The sequence below is a fragment of the Caenorhabditis elegans genome, chromosome I (genome assembly GCF_000002985.6).
Source record: "Caenorhabditis elegans chromosome I".
In the NCBI taxonomy this organism is placed as follows: Eukaryota; Metazoa; Nematoda; class Chromadorea; order Rhabditida; family Rhabditidae; genus Caenorhabditis; species Caenorhabditis elegans.
The window spans coordinates 4,731,386-4,747,350 of record NC_003279.8 but is presented as its reverse complement, the minus strand read 5'-3'; the positions used below and the strand labels follow the sequence as shown (position 1 = coordinate 4,747,350).

The 15,965-nt window shown below is 35.7% G+C and overlaps 3 protein-coding genes and 3 non-coding genes across 7 annotated transcripts; 3 read left to right on the top strand and 3 right to left on the bottom strand.

Annotated features, from left to right (window-relative positions):
- Positions 1 to 234: 234 nt before the first annotated feature.
- On the bottom strand, positions 235 to 381 carry C10H11.14. Its single transcript, NR_050085.1, has one exon. It is a non-coding gene; the product is annotated as an Unclassified non-coding RNA C10H11.14 (non-coding RNA).
- Positions 382 to 447: 66 nt separating this feature from the next.
- On the bottom strand, positions 448 to 887 carry C10H11.12. The gene has a single exon (NR_050084.1). It is a non-coding gene; the product is annotated as an Unclassified non-coding RNA C10H11.12 (non-coding RNA).
- A 1,008-nt stretch (positions 888 to 1,895) lies between these two features.
- On the top strand, positions 1,896 to 2,036 carry C10H11.11. Its single transcript, NR_050083.1, has one exon. It is a non-coding gene; the product is annotated as an Unclassified non-coding RNA C10H11.11 (non-coding RNA).
- A 993-nt stretch (positions 2,037 to 3,029) lies between these two features.
- let-502 (Rho-associated protein kinase let-502) lies at positions 3,030 to 9,180 on the top strand. The gene is made up of 11 exons (NM_059039.8): positions 3,030 to 3,158; positions 3,209 to 3,290; positions 3,479 to 3,639; positions 4,056 to 4,770; positions 4,819 to 5,224; positions 5,273 to 6,443; positions 6,497 to 6,565; positions 6,614 to 6,850; positions 7,355 to 7,525; positions 7,578 to 7,836; positions 8,215 to 9,180. Exons 1-11 carry the CDS (start codon positions 3,090 to 3,092, stop codon positions 8,394 to 8,396), a joined length of 3,522 nt encoding a protein of 1,173 aa, NP_491440.1. The 5' UTR covers positions 3,030 to 3,089; the 3' UTR covers positions 8,397 to 9,180.
- A 68-nt stretch (positions 9,181 to 9,248) lies between these two features.
- mlst-8 (Target of rapamycin complex subunit lst8) lies at positions 9,249 to 12,100 on the top strand (the record flags this gene model as incomplete). Of its 2 annotated transcripts, NM_001262779.3 has the most annotated exons (5): positions 9,249 to 9,296; positions 9,666 to 9,815; positions 9,867 to 10,010; positions 10,740 to 11,359; positions 11,460 to 12,096. In NM_001262779.3, 5 exons carry the CDS (start codon positions 9,276 to 9,278, stop codon positions 11,593 to 11,595), a joined length of 1,071 nt encoding a protein of 356 aa, NP_001249708.1. In that variant the 3' UTR covers positions 11,596 to 12,096. The 2 variants fall into 2 exon arrangements, with proteins under 2 accessions (NP_001249708.1, NP_001249709.1); NM_001262780.3 differs by lacking the exon at positions 9,249 to 9,296 and having other exon boundaries at positions 9,567 to 9,815; positions 11,460 to 12,100.
- Positions 12,075 to 15,745, bottom strand: ugt-25 (UDP-glucuronosyltransferase). Its single transcript, NM_059037.6, has 5 exons — positions 15,582 to 15,745; positions 14,819 to 14,899; positions 14,670 to 14,762; positions 13,569 to 14,200; positions 12,075 to 12,764 (listed from the first exon to the last, which is right to left on the bottom strand). The coding sequence occupies exons 1-5, from the start codon at positions 15,726 to 15,728 to the stop codon at positions 12,122 to 12,124; spliced, it is 1,596 nt and encodes a 531-aa protein (NP_491438.1). The 5' UTR covers positions 15,729 to 15,745; the 3' UTR covers positions 12,075 to 12,121.
- Between the last annotated feature and the right edge of the window lie 220 nt (positions 15,746 to 15,965).

Genomic DNA, 15,965 nt, shown 5'->3' with positions numbered 1-15,965 from the left:
TTTGTTTTTCCACTCGCAAGCTATTTTTCCATTAGTAACACTGTTTTTTAGTTCTCATTGAATAATCATCACGAAATTTTTTTTTTCCACTTTGTGGTCCATTCCGATCAAATATCAGTTCTACATTTTCGAGAATTGTTCAAATTTCTTAAGAAACCACTGTATTCAGAAGTTTCCCTCGTTAAACCGAAGTGCAAACCAAAACTGAACGAAGAGCCACCAGATGAGCAATTTTGTTGTTGTTTGTTACTCGGTCACTCACTACAGTAGACAGTGTGCGCTCCCCGTAGAGATCGTCCGTGGCGACAAGTCGATCGTGTGTGCGAACACCTTGTCGCTCTCTCCACTTGACGCCTCAGGTTTGCACACTTCCTCACCCGCCGCCGCTGCTGCTTCTTCCTCTCAAAGAGAATGACTGGCTCCCAAGTTTTTTTACACCTGACCAGAGTGTCTCGGCCCCAATCACCCATTTCTGATGCTCTGAACTTGCGATCTTCTCCGCTCCTTTTTTGCCTGATGGACGTTTCATCCCCCCCCCCCCGTTTCGCTGTCTTAATTCCAACAAATTTTGGGAAAAGAGAAACGATTGAAATGTGTATTATTCGAAATGTTAAACAACCTCCTCTCGTTCGCGCAGATTCATGTTCGTTGCCTGTGTCTCACCTCATCAATGCACTATTACGTCGAACATATCCGCCACATTAGGCACTATTTCGCCAAGTTTCATATCTTCTTGCGCTGTCCCTTCCACTTCTTCTGGATGTACGTTCGTTCGCTTTGTCTCCAGTACACCCTCTTATTCTTCCGAATACTCCGAAACAACTACGGTTGTTCGCATTCCTGAAGACAACGGCGATGTTGTTGTTGTTCACGATTTGCGTAATCGCGTCGAATCTTTAACCTCTCTCCGTTTACCTTTTCATTTGAAAAGGCTTCCGAATCCTAATTTTCGTTTTAAAATTTAGTTTCATTTTCGAAATGGTCTTGCAGCATTTTTCGCAGATTTTTTAATATTTCTCGGCATATAAAATAATTTTAGAATTCAATGTGTTCAGTATCTCCACTAATATAAAATGTCAGAAAAAGCTATAAGCAGTTAATTTTGATTTAAAATATCGTGTCATAAGTATTCTCTGATTGAAATTGTCCTTATTTGTTTTTAAATCGGCCATCTTTTATAAAAATCTAATGCCGATAAGAAATGCTAGCAGATATTTTGTTTATAAATTTAAAAAAATGCACAGAAGATTTACAGAAATTCTAAGATAATCACAAGTCACAATTTTATATTATCATCCTCCTAGAAATCTAGAAATCTTCAAATCTCTGCTGAAATTCCCTTCGGTTTCTATACGAGTTGTAATCAATTCCTTCCCACCTTACGCGGGCGGCGGACAGTCATCTACCACCTTTTTGAAATAACTATTTCATTCAAGGCTAACTATGAGTCAGTCCTCCGTTTTTTTTATTTCATCCAATTCCAAGACTGACCCGACCGCATAAATTGTCACCCACTGTCTTGAAGACTTTTCGATTTATTATTTTTATTTCGGTCAGCAGACCCCATAGTACATTTATAATTAAAAAAATATAAGGCTAGGAAAGATAGAGACTGATGCTGGAGCTGGAGCCAGCTGCTAATATAAGAGAAGTACAGTTTGCACAATTGAAAATGAGAGTAATAAAATCAAAAATAAAAGAAATTGCAATAAAACGAAGAAATTTAGCAAGCCATGAGTGTTACTCATAGAATACACAACAATACACCTGTTTCGTCTGTTTCATCGAATGTCTTCTCCCTCCACAACCCACCATCTCTTACTTAACCATCTGCTGCTCACACGCCTGCGTCTCTTCACACTTCGCCTCACCTCGGCGTGCTTGTAAGCCTGTGAATATTTGAATTTGGCGCTCTCGGTGGCTTGGCTGCTACGCAACATGTCGTCCGGTCTGTTCGCTCTCATGAGTGGAGCGGTGTCAGCAATAGGCAACCAACAATCGACATCTCTCATCCATTACTCTCTCCCCAACTACGCTTCTCCTTCTTCCGACTATTTCGGTTAACGATCGCCTTTTTGCCGCCTCTTCATCGGGGCTTGACTACTTTGGTTCTCATTCTCAAATAGTACAGCAATTCCTTTTTAGACACGAGTTTATGACCGTTTCTATCGTGAGCGCCGCACTCGGTTCTATCTTTCCCGGGTGGTGCTAGCAAATGAAAACAAACATGCAAAAAACAGAGATTCTCTGATTTCTTTTTCCTTCCGCTTTCGATTTAAACACTTCCCAAAATCAATCGCTTGCCTGTCTTATTCATGCAAAAATTTGTATTGACTTTTTCTTCGTTCTCCCTGTTGACTTTTTGTCAGTTCTTCTCGGTTCGCATTGTGAATCACTTTCCGGAAAAAGGGCACGTGGCTGAGCTTTTTGGTGTAACTCCTAGTCCATCTTTCCTACTACCTTTTAAAGGCATTCTGAAATTAGACTGAAAATGTGATAAGACTGATGTAAAAACGATTGATAATCAGGTGTTATGCTCGGCATTTTTGTCCTAATCGTTGTCTTTTGATCGGCAAAAACCCATATGATTGTAATGGAATTTCCCATTTATTTTTCTTATCTTGGATATTTTTTATCTTCATGAAAGAGCTCTTTTCCCGGGCCAAGATAAAAAGCCGCCCCCGAAATTGAGAAATTTTTATAGAATTCCATTCGAATGACCGAATTCCTTAGTTCGTCCCAATTGATTTTCCATTTTTTCTCTTCTTTTGTTTTCATTTTATTCGCATTCCCACAGCTCTAAACTTTCGCATTGTTTTCTTTTTCGTTCGTTTTATAAGCAAAATGTTTCCTTCTTCACTTTCGACTTTTTTGTTTCTTCCGGTGGGAAGTGAGCACTGTAAAATTTAAACTTTCTATAATTCCTGAACCAGTTTTTAAATTTATTTTCTAAACTTCCTTTCTAAACCCTTAAATAATTTCCCGCTCTAACTTTATTTTAAGAAAAAACTAAATAAAATTCATTTCAGAACAGTCCAGCTCATTTTCGCCGTTTCTACGATCTCACGGACGAAAATCGAGCTGCAGCCATGGAGCAGGATGAGCTGCGTGATCAGCTGGTGGATCCAAAATCCCCGATAAACATCGAAAGCTTGCTCGTAAGTTTTTATTGAAAAATTATTTATTTAAAAAAATCTGAACTTTTCAGGACACCATCACAGCGCTCGTCAATGATTGCAAAATTCCGGTGCTCATGCGGATGAAAAGCGTCGACAACTTCATTAGCAGATGTGAGTTTAAAGTTTGAAAATTTGAAAGATTTCATGCATTTGGTGATTTTGTCGTTTTTGTGATTTTCAAACAATTATTTCACGGAAAAAAAGTTTCTAGCTAATTATTCATATTTTTCTTGTCAAAAATTCATGATAAAACCTGCATGTCTGTTGTGCATATTGTAGTTGTGTTTTGTGATTTTCAGATGAACGAGTTGTCGAAAGTTTGGCCGCTCTTCGAATGAAAGCTGCCGATTTCAGACAATTGAAGGTTATTGGAAGAGGAGCATTCGGAGAAGTTCATCTGGTTCGACACACACGAACGAACACTGTGTACGCGATGAAGATGCTCAATAAGGATGACATGGTATGGTGTTTGATTTTTTTAAAATTTAGATTTTGTTCGTTTTTTTCCGTTACTTGTGTTTTGTTGGATTTGAAATGTGAATAGCTATTAAATGTGGATTAGAGTGGAGAATGAGGATTTTGTTTTAAAAAATCCAACTTTTAAAAAACGCGATTTTTCAATTGTGACTGAATTTCAATTTCCTCCAAAATTTGAACTCCGACCGAATGCGGGACTTTTCATTTTGGAGGAAATTCGAACATTTAATTTAGTCAAAATTGAATTTTTCAATCTTTTTTGTTTTTTTTTGGTTTCGGTGGAATTTAAGACTATTTTGAATTTTTTGAAGCAAAATCCTCATTCACGCTAATCCACTTTCAAAAAGAAAAAGTGTTCGATGTAGTTTCTATTCATTTTACAATATAAAAATATTCCAGATCAAACGAGCTGACTCTGCATTCTTCTGGGAGGAACGTGATATTATGGCTCACGCGAATAGCGAATGGATCGTGAGGCTTCAGTATGCATTCCAGGATCCTCGTCATTTGTACATGGTGATGGAATATATGCCAGGTGGAGATCTCGTGAATCTGATGACATCCTATGAAGTATCGGAAAAGTGGACTCGCTTTTATACGGCTGAAATTGTCGAGGCGCTGGCCGCCCTTCACAGTATGGGATATATTCATCGAGATGTGAAGCCGGACAATATGCTCATTTCGATCAGCGGACACATAAAATTGGCAGATTTTGGAACATGCGTGAAGATGAATGCCAATGGAGTTGTGCGATGCTCCACAGCAGTCGGAACTCCTGATTACATATCACCGGAAGTTTTGAGAAATCAAGGACAAGATGCTGAATTTGGAAAAGAAGTCGATTGGTGGTCTGTTGGTGTGTTCATATATGAAATGCTTGTTGGAGAAACACCATTCTATGCCGAGGCACTTGTATCAACTTATACAAATATTATGAATCATAAAACAAGTCTGAAATTTCCTGATGAGCCATTAATTTCTACCCAAGCCAAGGATATTATCAAGAAATTCCTCTCGGCGGCTCCAGATCGTCTTGGAAGAAATAGCGTCGATGATATTCGAAATCACAAGTTTTTTGTTAATGACGAATGGACATTTGCCACTCTCAGAGAAGGTTTGTTCAATATTTTCGAATGAAAATAATTAAATTAAAACTTTTCAGCATCTCCACCGGTCATTCCTTCATTAAAATCGGACGATGACACGACACATTTCGAAGAAATCGAGACCCGTGATCGAGATAATGCGGGAGACTTTCAATTGCCGAAGACATTTAACGGAAATCAACTACCATTCATCGGCTTTACTTATTCGAACGAGTACAGTCCTGTGAAGAATCTTCTGAAGGGCCATGGTGCTGGATCAAAACAGAACGGAATTGAACAGCATAAACCGCAAACTGTTGTTGAGCAACCATTGACGAATGGGCATGCGTCTGGTGTTCCTGAAGAAAAATATGAAGCAGTTAAGATGGAGTTGGACTCGAAAAACCGAGAATTCGAACTTTTGAAGGATAGCATTGCTCGAAATGAGATCCGAGCGAAGATGATCGAAAATGAGAAGAACTCGTGAGTACTAACACACAAATCATACCGGCAAATACGTTAAATTTTCAGATTGTCCACAAAAATCTCCGATCTCGAACGAGAACTCAAGGATAATAAAGATAAACTGAGGCATGGCGCTGATTCGGATGCAAAAGTTAACGAATTGGCTGTCGAGTTACGAATGTCCAAAGAGTACAATAGTGAGATGGAGAGCGAATTGAGCAAGTTTCGGGACAAGTGTGAGCAGCTCAAGGAAGATCTTCGCAAAAAATCTGGAGAGCTTGCTCAGGAGAAGAATGAAACTCAACGGGTATTCCAGCAGAAGAAGGACGCTGATGAAGCATTTGCCGAGATTAAACGGGATTATGAACTATTACAAACCAGAGAAAATGAAAAGTCTGTTCAATTGAAGAAAGCGCTTGACGAACGAAAAGAGAACGGAGCCTATCAGCAAAGTGTTGCAAAGGCGACAGATGCTGAATGGGAGCGAAAAATGCAGTTTTATGAGAAGCAGTTGGAGCATGCGAATGATGAACGGAAAAGAGAAGAGCAAAAGCGAACGGCTGCAGAATTCGATCAAAGCAGGGTGGCAAGGAAATTGGCTGGGATTGAAGCGAATTATGAGCTGCTGCAGAATGACTATAAAAGTATGAAGGAAGCAAGGAAGGATCTTGAAAGAGATCTTCAGGATGTCATTACTGAGAAAAGGCGACTTGAAATACGTGTCGAACAGTTGATGGACAGCCGGAACACCGACGAACGGGTATTATCGCTCTGTCAGGATGAGCTCGTGGAAAGTCAAGAGGAAGCAAAGTATAAGGAAGATGGATTGAGAGGAAAGATTGACGGATTTAAACATGAACTTGAGAATGAGAAGATGAAGACTCAAACTTTGGAGGAAAATCTTCTGGTAGCTGATAAGGAGAGGGGCATGCTGAAAATGGAAGTTCAAGAGCTGATGCAAAGGCATAAATGGGAGATTACCAACAAAGATCAAACGCTGAAACATCTTGAGACTCAACTAGACGAAATAAAGCAACAATCAAAGATCGAGTCGTCTGAGCAGGAATCGAATGATAAGCAGACGATCGCTGATCTTCGAAAGAAGTTGGATCTAGAGAAAGCTCACAAGAAGGCTGTAATCAATAAGTTAGAAGAGGAAATGGCAAAGCGGCAACCATTGAAAAAGGGTGAAAAGGGTGTCACAAAGTCTGCGTTGATAAAGAAAGAACGAGAGATTGTGAGTTTTAATATTTTTAGATGGAAAAATATTCTATTTTAAATGTTTTTTAGATGGCTCTCGAACAAGAACGCGATACGATGAGTAAAAGGATTGCCGCTCTGTTTTACGAAAATGATAAGGTTATCTTTATATATTTCCAATAAAAACCTCTAACTTCTAAATTTCAGCAAGCCGAGCATTTCAACATTGCGATTCAAGATATGCAGACTACACAAGACGCTTTACGAGATGAGCTTAAAGAATGCAAAGAGGAGTTAGCCAACAGAAATGTGAATACTCGATATGAAGATAAACGATCATTGGATTCTCGAGAAGGGATTCCATCTTCGTTAAGCAATCAACATATTCAAATGGAAGGCTGGCTATCGCTCAGAGATAATACAAAGAAGTCACGGAAACCGAAGGTGAGCACTCTAAATTGTTTGATTTTTATGGGGTTGTGCATTTTTGTCATTTTTGCCACAATTTTTCCCAATCCAAGTGGGGACCAAGGGTTTCATTTTTCGTTATTTCGATTTTTTTTCTATGATTAAAAAAAAACCAAAAAAATGTTCAGAAAAATTTACCATGAAATATGATTTTTTATCTAACTTTGTTTATATTGATGAGAAAAAAACATTAAAATTTTTGAGCTAATTTTTGAAAATCGAAAAATTGTTCGAAATATCGGAAAATCTAAGTTTTTCAATAAAAAAATTGAACACCTTTGGTGGGGACAAAAATGCTTTTTTTACTTTTTTGTGCGCTTTTTCTCAATACTCAACTGTTTTGAACTGTTCAGTCTCTCCAATGGCAGGTTTTTATTTTTTTTTAGGAAAAAAGGGGTAAAAAGGGATAAAAATCCACTTGGATATTCCAATTAGGAGTTTCCATTTTTGAAATCTCATAAAAATTATATTTTTTTTCAGTGGACCAACTGCTTTGTTGCGCTTAACGAGTATTCATTCACAATCTATGTCGACGAAAAAGCCGTGTCTGTGATTCTTTTGATTGAAGCCGGAGCTATGGCTCATGTTCGACACGTCACTGCTGCTGATTTGAGAAATGTCGACGATAGTCAGTTACCTAAGATATTCCATGTGAGTTGATCCTTTTTTTTCAAATTAAAATTCTCAAAATTCCATATTTTAGATCATGTATGACGACGCGTCGTGCAATTCGTCACGACACGCCTCCAATTCAGATCTCTCAATGATTGAATCGTTCCGAGAAGAAAGTTGGAAGCGGCACGATTTCCAAGAGCTCTCCTATCACATACGCACGTTTTGTGATGTCTGCAATAAGAAATTGTCTGACATTATCCGACCGACGCCTGCATTCGAATGCAAAAATTGCCATTTCAAGACACACAAGGATCATGTTGCTCAAGGATCGTTGCCAATGTGTCGATGTAAGTATCGTAATTTCACAAAACTGTGACATGCCATTTTAAAGGCACATGGGATTATGCAGATGGGTCTTGGTGCGCTGAAAAAAAATCAGCTCCGTTTTTAGCGAATTTCGCCTTTTTTCATTTTCATGTTTCTGTAGTCCGAAAAACGAGAAAAAACACATTTCTAATAGAAAAGTTTATTTGTACTTTGAAAATTAAAATGAAGGCTACCATAAACTTTTTCCCACCGAGACCCATCTGAATAAATCTGTGTGCCTTTAAGAAGCCATGCTAAAGTCTTGTAAAATGAATAATTGCGAGAACAGTTATTTGCTATCATTTTTCATAATAAACACTGTATTTAAACGACACAATTTACACTCTTTAAATTTTCAGACAACACGGGTCTCTCTCGTGAACTCGTTCTTATGGCTCCACAAACGGATAACTGCAATAAATGGGTATCACAACTTCGACGCTTCATTGAATCATCACGATCAGCGGCAGTTTCAGTGTCTCGTGTCTCTTCACGACGACATGCTCCAGGATCGTCAAACTCTTCCACAATCTATCAATAGTCTCTGAATGAATTCTCTGTGATACTTTTATTCAGTTTTCTCTTCGTTTTTTCTCGCTTTAGTGTGTATTCTTTCAATTCCTGTCGATAGTTTATCATATCCATCCCATCAAAAATGCATCATCATCTGTTTCATAAACATGATTTCCGTTATAACTCGTGTCTATCTGATTTTTCTAATTTCGTTGTTCCTTCTTTTCCAACAATTCCATCATCCACCCATCCAAAGTTCAACATCCACCGCCAACTCATCTCTCCCATCTCATTTTATTCTATTTTTGTGCCGACAGTAAGTCGATTTCTCAGGGCTTTTTCCTGATTTTCCTTTGGCGTCTACCTTTTATGTTCTATTCATCCTCCTCGACGGGAATTTGAGCTCCAGCGTTCGATTATCAATTTCAGAGCATAAGCCGGATCTAGATTCTCTCCCTTTCACTCATCCATTGCGTGTTTCATTTTTTTTTATACATTCATTTTTACATTCATTTCGCTTTTCCTTCGCTCTCTCTTGTTCCCAAATTTTCTTCCACATTTCTCCCACATCGCTTACGGATCGAACTGCAATGATTCCCTTATTGTTTTTTTTCAAGTCAGTCTATTTCCGTTTGTACAGTCAACTGACGAATTCCCACACATTCAATCCAGCACGTTCCTATTTTCTTCTTTGATTATTTCGAAGTAATAATGTTAAATATTTTACAATTCGATCAATCCTACCGTATAAAAAGTTCGCAAAACACCCCGCATTTGGTGGGGGTGTTGAAGCGCACGAAGACAAAAGTTTTATATCTTTTCATGAAATACTTTCAAGTAAGAACAATTTAATTATTTAGTGTTGAAGCAGGATTTTGTTTCAGAATTCAGCATAAAACTCAACACAATGGCGTGGAGAAACAAAATGGTTAGGATTTGTTTTGTGTGCGAAAAAATATTCAACTAAAATTGCTTTAAAAATTCTAACAGCGCAGAATTTGTAACAAAAAATTTAGAATCAGAATTGAATTGGTGCGCGAGTCAAATTCGAAAATTCGCGTTTTGCTTGAAATATTTTTTGGATCACAAAAGTGGTTTTTTCTCTCACACTGCGACTTTTTTGTGCTGTTTTCTTTATTTTTAATAAATGAAGAAAAATGCCACGATCGTTGAAAAATAAGTATTTTTCGTAATTCAAATGAGATTTAAAAAGTTGAAAAATCGCCAAATATTTATTTTTTTCAAAAAATATTTTATGACACCAGAAAAGTCTTTCGAAACAGAAAAACATTTTCAGAACACAAACCAAGTACCAACTGAAGCCCCACCATCATTCGATCCATCACCACATGCGCTTCTCGTCTCTGCTTCATACGATTTAACGATTCGTTTGTGGCAATTGTCGACTGGAAAATGTATTGGTACGATTCCTCACAATGAAGGACAGGTAATTGGATGAAACATATTGAGTGATGATGATTATTTATTGAATTTAAAGGTAAATGCATTGAGTCTCACATCAACTGGACGTGATTTAGCTGTTGGTGCATGGCAGAAAGTTCGAATTTATGATGTTTCATCGGGAAAAGATCCGAAAGCGACAATTGAACTACCGAAAAATGTGACAGTTGTTGGATTTGAGGTACTTATTAGGAAGAATCGATTGAAAATTCATTGAAAGCGTATAATTAAACAAAAAAAAACAACAAAAAAAGTTATGTCAACTGAAAATTGCGCGACCACAACGAGAAAATTGTTTTTTGGAATTTATCACGAGATTACAAAAAAAAATTTGAAATTTTCGTTAAAATTTTAAAAACATTTTGAACTTACCAAAATTGTGTTTTTTATCGTTTTAAAAATTAATAATCCGTGGTCGAACATAAATTTGAAAAAAAAAATTGAATACAATAAAATTTTTGTTTTTCTATAATCTTTTTTAAAAAATCAACAAAAACGAGAAAAAATATTTTTCTTCGTAAAATAAAAAAAAATTGACCAAAGTGTAGAGCTATATTTTCGAAAAATCGAAAAACCCAGAGTTCTCGATTTTTCGATGCTCGAACAAAAAAAAACTGAAACTAACATTTTTTCAATGTTTCCATTTTTTTAAGCAAAAAAAAATAAATGGTCGATTTTTCGATTTTCTTAAAACTGAAAAACGATAAATTTTCCTTTTTCGATGTTCCAGAAATTGGAATTTTTTTGGAAAATGTGAGAAAAAACATACTAAAACTATAATTTTCAATGTTTCCATTTTTACATAGAAAAAATGGGAAATTTTCGATTTTGTTCCAAAAAATCGAAAAAGCTACAAGACAGCATCCCCTATCAGCTTGAAAATAAACTAAGAATTTCTTTAATTTTCCAGGCTGCCGGTCGTTGGATGTACACAGGAGGTGATGACGGAGTATGTCGTATTTGGGAAATGAGAAATAATCAATTAGTTGCGAATCGACTTCTCTCGTTTCCCGGATCTACAGTAACCAGCATCGTTCCGAACACACATCAAACACATTTGTTCGTTTCAACCAATTCTGCTCATGTCTGGGTTTGGGATGTAGTCAATCATATTTTCATGAGACTTCCGATGCCAGATGATCTGAAAATGCAGGAATTCGTACAAAAGCTGGCAGTTCATCCATCAGGAAAGAAACTAACAGGAATTACGAATAAAGGACGTCTTCTGTGTTGGGATTTGATGACGAGAGAAGTCGTCGAATCGAGTGCATTTGATATGTTTAAATCTCCAATTGTTCCAATTGAACAAGACACTGGAACCTATGGATGTCTTCGTGATGAGGATAAACATTATAAAATGAGAGAAGGCCATGGTCTATCGTGTCGTTATAGTCCCGATGGAAAATATATTGTTGCATCTGGATCTGAAAAAGAAGTTTATGTTTTTAATTCGGAAACTATGGAAATCAAAGGTTCCCTGCAGACAGAGTGTGGATGGAATTGGGATGCTATTTTCTCTTCTGAAGGAAGGTAAGCTATTGAAATTGAAAAAATTAAAATAGTCGAATATTCCAGAAGAATTTTGTTATCAAAAAGATTAATTTTTGAAAAGTTCAATCAATATTTCCAGATACATCTTCACTGGCGGAAACGACAATCAGGTCAAAATCTGGGATGTGGAGAACAATAAAAAGGTCGCACAATGGGATGGTCACATAAAACCGCTCACCGCAATGTGCATGAACGGACCAACACCTCCGCCTTAGAATATGAAATTTAACTTCTCACTTATCATCCATCTCTACCTGTTTCAACTGCCATGTATCTTGCAACTTTCATGACACATTTTTAAAATTAACTTTCTCATCTAGTTCCCGATTTCCATAGCGTTGTAATCAAGAATGGACATTTTTGTTTCAAGAAATTTCTACTTTTGAGTATGGGGGAACAATTGAATTTGACTGATTCTACACATATTGTGGGCCAATTTTCAAAAATTTCTTACTTTTAAATTCAATATTTTTGTATTGAGATTTTTTTGACATTTTGAAATTTTGAAATTTTGAAATGAAGTGAATTTGAAATATCTTGGAATAAAAATGCCCACGACTGATTCTAATCCCCACATTCCTGGTTGAAAAAATCTAGTTTAGACTGAAATTTTTTTTTCCTTATACTTATTCCCAATGTTGTTGTTTATATTTCAAATTTCAAAATTTTCCTGTTAAATACTTAGTTTCCTGTTGGAATATGAAATCTTTATTATACCCGTTTTAAATATCTTTCAGAAGCTTAATCCTTCTTTACCAACTTGACCAATTTCAATGGAGTCTTTGAGATCACAAATTTGAATACAAAATAGATAAGGGAAATGACGAAAAGATAGGATAAACTAATAGCTGCATAAATATCAATTAGATTTCTCTGAATAAATCCCAGCTGCCTTCCATATGAATCCATTTGTGGAAATGGTCCGAATTTGGCGACGAATTCCGTGTACTTCACGACTTGTTCCTTTGGCTTCAATGGCTGATTATTCAAGAGTTCTGACAATTTTCGAGCATTTTTCTGATACTTTTCTTCGTGAAGTATCGATCGAATCGAAGATTTGATTGTTTTAAAGTTTCCGAGCTCTTTTTTATGAACAACTAGAACACCTCCATGCCTTGCAAGCATATTCGCATTTCTATCTTGATCAGCAAATACTGGAACCATAAGTGCAGGTTTTCCAAGAAAAGCCAATTCATTCGTTGATCCAAGACCTCCGTGAGTCATGAATGCAGTTAATCGAGCATCATTTAGAAGAGCTGTTTGAGGAACCCATTTTGAAAAATAAATATTTTGAATTCCTTTTGCCCATTCCAAATTGTCATTTTCATATTTCCAAATAAATGTGACATTTGGCTCGGATTTGATGGCCTCCAGCAGTCCATTTCTGTAAAAAAGGATTTTAATTTTTAATTTTTAAGAATTAAATTCAGTATCATATTACGGGAACACAAAATTCTGAGAATGCGTGATGCGCAACATATTTGACGCGCAAAATATCCCGTAGCGAAAACTACAGTAATTCTTAATTCTTTGAATGACTACTGTAGCACATGTGTCGATTTACGGGCTCTTTTTAAAATCAAAGGATATCCCATCTTTCTTTGGTTCTTCGTATTATTTTTCCATGTTCTGTTTAATTTTAATATTCCACTGATGAATCCATGAATTCATTATTGAAATCAACACAAGCTAGTCATTTTAAGAGTTACTGTAGTTTTCGCTACGAGATATCTTGCGCGTCAAATATGTTGCGAAATACGCATTCTCAGAATTGTTTGTTCCCGTAATATTTTTAAAGTTTGACCAAAAACACAGTTTGTGAATATTGAAGTGTGAGATTTGGCAAAACTTGAAACTAGGCGCTAAATTTTATATGATATTGCCTAGACTTTTCTGTACAGTTTAAGTTATTGAAATTCATAAAATTTTTGTGTCAAGACCCATTCAGAAAAGCAACGCGTGCCTTTAAAAAAAAATGTTTAAGAAATTTCGATAATGAAACGTTACATCGCCGTTTTATATAAATAAATACATTTAAAAAAAGCGATTTAAAATTGAAATTTTAGATAGTAGAATGATTTTAGATGTTTCAAAATTTAAAGTCAACGTTTTCGTTTCGTTCTTTTTTTTGTTGTTATATTTATTATTTTGATTGCCAATTTTGATTTCCAAGTGAATGGTAACTAACCTCCATTTCAATGGCATATCCATACTTCTAACCATTGATCCAAATGAAATTAACATATTATGTGGTCGTTCGTCTAGTACTGTACTCCATTCAATTGATAACTTTTGAGATTTAATCATTTCCATATCTACTGAAATTCCTCCAATTGGAACTGTCTTTTGAGTGATGGATCTTGGAAAATCCACGTATGGAATTGAATTTGTGAAGGCGACCGAAGAAGATGGCATAAGATCTCTCCAATGAGGAATATCATTTCCCAAATGTTTTTTATAAATTTCAGTTTCCTTATCCCATTGTCCATATTGCATACGGGAACTGGCCATCGATAATCGATAATTCTCAAGTTTTTCGAATAAACTCATTTTCTCTCCAGACTTGCTCATACTTCCAGGTACATAACTAAAGTCAATAGGTTCTCCAATTGCAGCAACAGTTCCATCGTAAAGAGCACACGAGGATGACATTATTAGTTTATTAATTCCAATTGCATGCATATATCCAAGACCGCAGACAGAAAGTGGCTCATAGATTCCAACGTCAAAGTTTCTGGATTTAAGTTCATTGAATACTTTTTTGTTTCGCATGAAGTTGTTGCACGATAGGAGCATTGCATCACTGAATACTGAGAAAATCTGAAAAATTGAAAATTTTGGTTACTAGGTACATATACTTAGTGTGGATACAATGAGGCTACATTTTTTGTACTGTGGAGTTTTTTTGCAAGGTTGAATTTTTTTTTGATTTTTTTGGAATTGTTTGGTTTTTTGGATTTTTTAAAAAGCAAATCTGCATTTTTTTGGGAAAAAATTCGATAAATTGCAGAGTTTTTTTTTGGTTTTTGGAAGATATTTCACATTAAAATTTTTTGTGAGAGCCTTGATCCTAAATTCTTATTTTTTAGAATTATTTTGCAAATTACTTTTGTATTCAAAGTGTAAATTTAACTCTAATTTATACTTTTTAAGGTAAATATTGTTATCTTCATTATCAAAAAATGGCCGGCTACCTTTTTTGCCGACAACTGGTAGAACAAGAATTTGTAGTATTTCAACTAAATATATGTGCTTCAATTTTCACTCTTTAAATTCAAAAAACACTTACGGAATCAGCATTAGAAGAATCCATATCAGTCTCCCAGTACTGTGCCATGTCATCATCTAATGGTTTTATCTCGCTTTTCATCAACTCGTCTTGCTGAATAATACATTGAATTTGGAAGATTATCATAAAGATTCAAAAGTTAGACTTACCTCAACTATAACAACATCTTTAGTCTTTTTAACACCCAGCTGACCTTTGCGAGCTTCATCTGCCACTGGAACAACAAATGTCTGAAAATTGCATTTTGTAAAATGGAACTTCTGCACATCTGAGCTAAGAGTGTAGTTTTGTTTTCGATTTTCAGAAACTATCTTATTTTTTCTCATAATTGAGCTCTGGAACAGGTTAAAGATTTCTAAAAAATAAATATATTGATATTTTGAATACAAAATTATCCAATGATAAGGTAGGCGCAAAATGAATACCTGTCTGCCTACGGAATATAAAATTCTATTAATTTCAATGCGATTTTCAATGTTTCAGAAAGAATGCATTTTTGTCAACTTTTCAAATATAGTATTCGCAAATCTTATCAATTGCATCAAAAAAGGCAAAGATATTAAAGTACAGACTAGGAGGTCATGATAATGATAAGTGTTGTATGATTGTCTTCTTATCTATTTGGATCCCCAGACACACAATGCCGACCTATGCCTACCTTATGTTATAATTGACAGAATAGGTATATGGTTCAACAAATTAATTGAAAAGAAGCAAGTGAAAAATCCTGTTAGCCTGCCAACTGGACAACTCATAAATGTATAAATTTTACATATTTCCCAAAAACAATGAACTGAATCTAAGGGGCAATTTTAATAAAATTATTTAAGTTTTTCAGAAGAATGTTTCCAACTGACAGAAAATATGTTCTTTTTTGTCGAAAAACTTTCTTCAGCTCTAATCCCAACTTACCACATTATGTCCAGCTTCAGTTAAAGTATCTGCCAGCCTTGCCATGAAATTAGTATGACTTCCACCAAAAGATGGTGAATACACAAGAATATTGAACGCATTAACATTGATAACAGATAACAAAATGAACACTGATTGGATAATCATTATGTGTTAATGTGACTGCTGTTGTCACTTTTTCATTTTCCTTTTATAAGTTCTTTAGTTAAGGAGTTCCTCTCCGCCCATTAGTTCTGAAATAATGTAGTTTCCGTAGTCTTCGTATTTGAGAAAAGACACTGTACTGATATGGATGATGATGTTGATATGACCAAATGTTGTGAAATCGAATCATTCATACTTTCTAGTTTATTTGCTTTATTAATGTGTTCTAGTGAACATGAA

Excerpts from the sequence above, each read along its gene's own strand:
- ugt-25 (NM_059037.6), bottom strand. The coding sequence starts at position 15,728 with ATGATTATCCAATCAGTGTTCATTTTGTTATCTGTTATCAATGTTAAT. Across the intron at positions 14,201-14,669 it reads ATTCTTCTAATGCTGATTCC|ATTTTCTCAGTATTCAGTGA; the intron begins GTAAGTGTTTTT and ends TCAATTTTTCAG. Across the intron at positions 12,765-13,568 it reads GATATGCCATTGAAATGGAG|AAATGGACTGCTGGAGGCCA; the intron begins GTTAGTTACCAT and ends CCTTTTTTACAG.
- let-502 (NM_059039.8), top strand. The coding sequence starts at position 3,090 with ATGGAGCAGGATGAGCTGCGTGATCAGCTGGTGGATCCAAAATCCCCG. Across the intron at positions 6,444-6,496 it reads TAAAGAAAGAACGAGAGATT|ATGGCTCTCGAACAAGAACG; the intron begins GTGAGTTTTAAT and ends AATGTTTTTTAG. Across the intron at positions 7,526-7,577 it reads AGTTACCTAAGATATTCCAT|ATCATGTATGACGACGCGTC; the intron begins GTGAGTTGATCC and ends TCCATATTTTAG.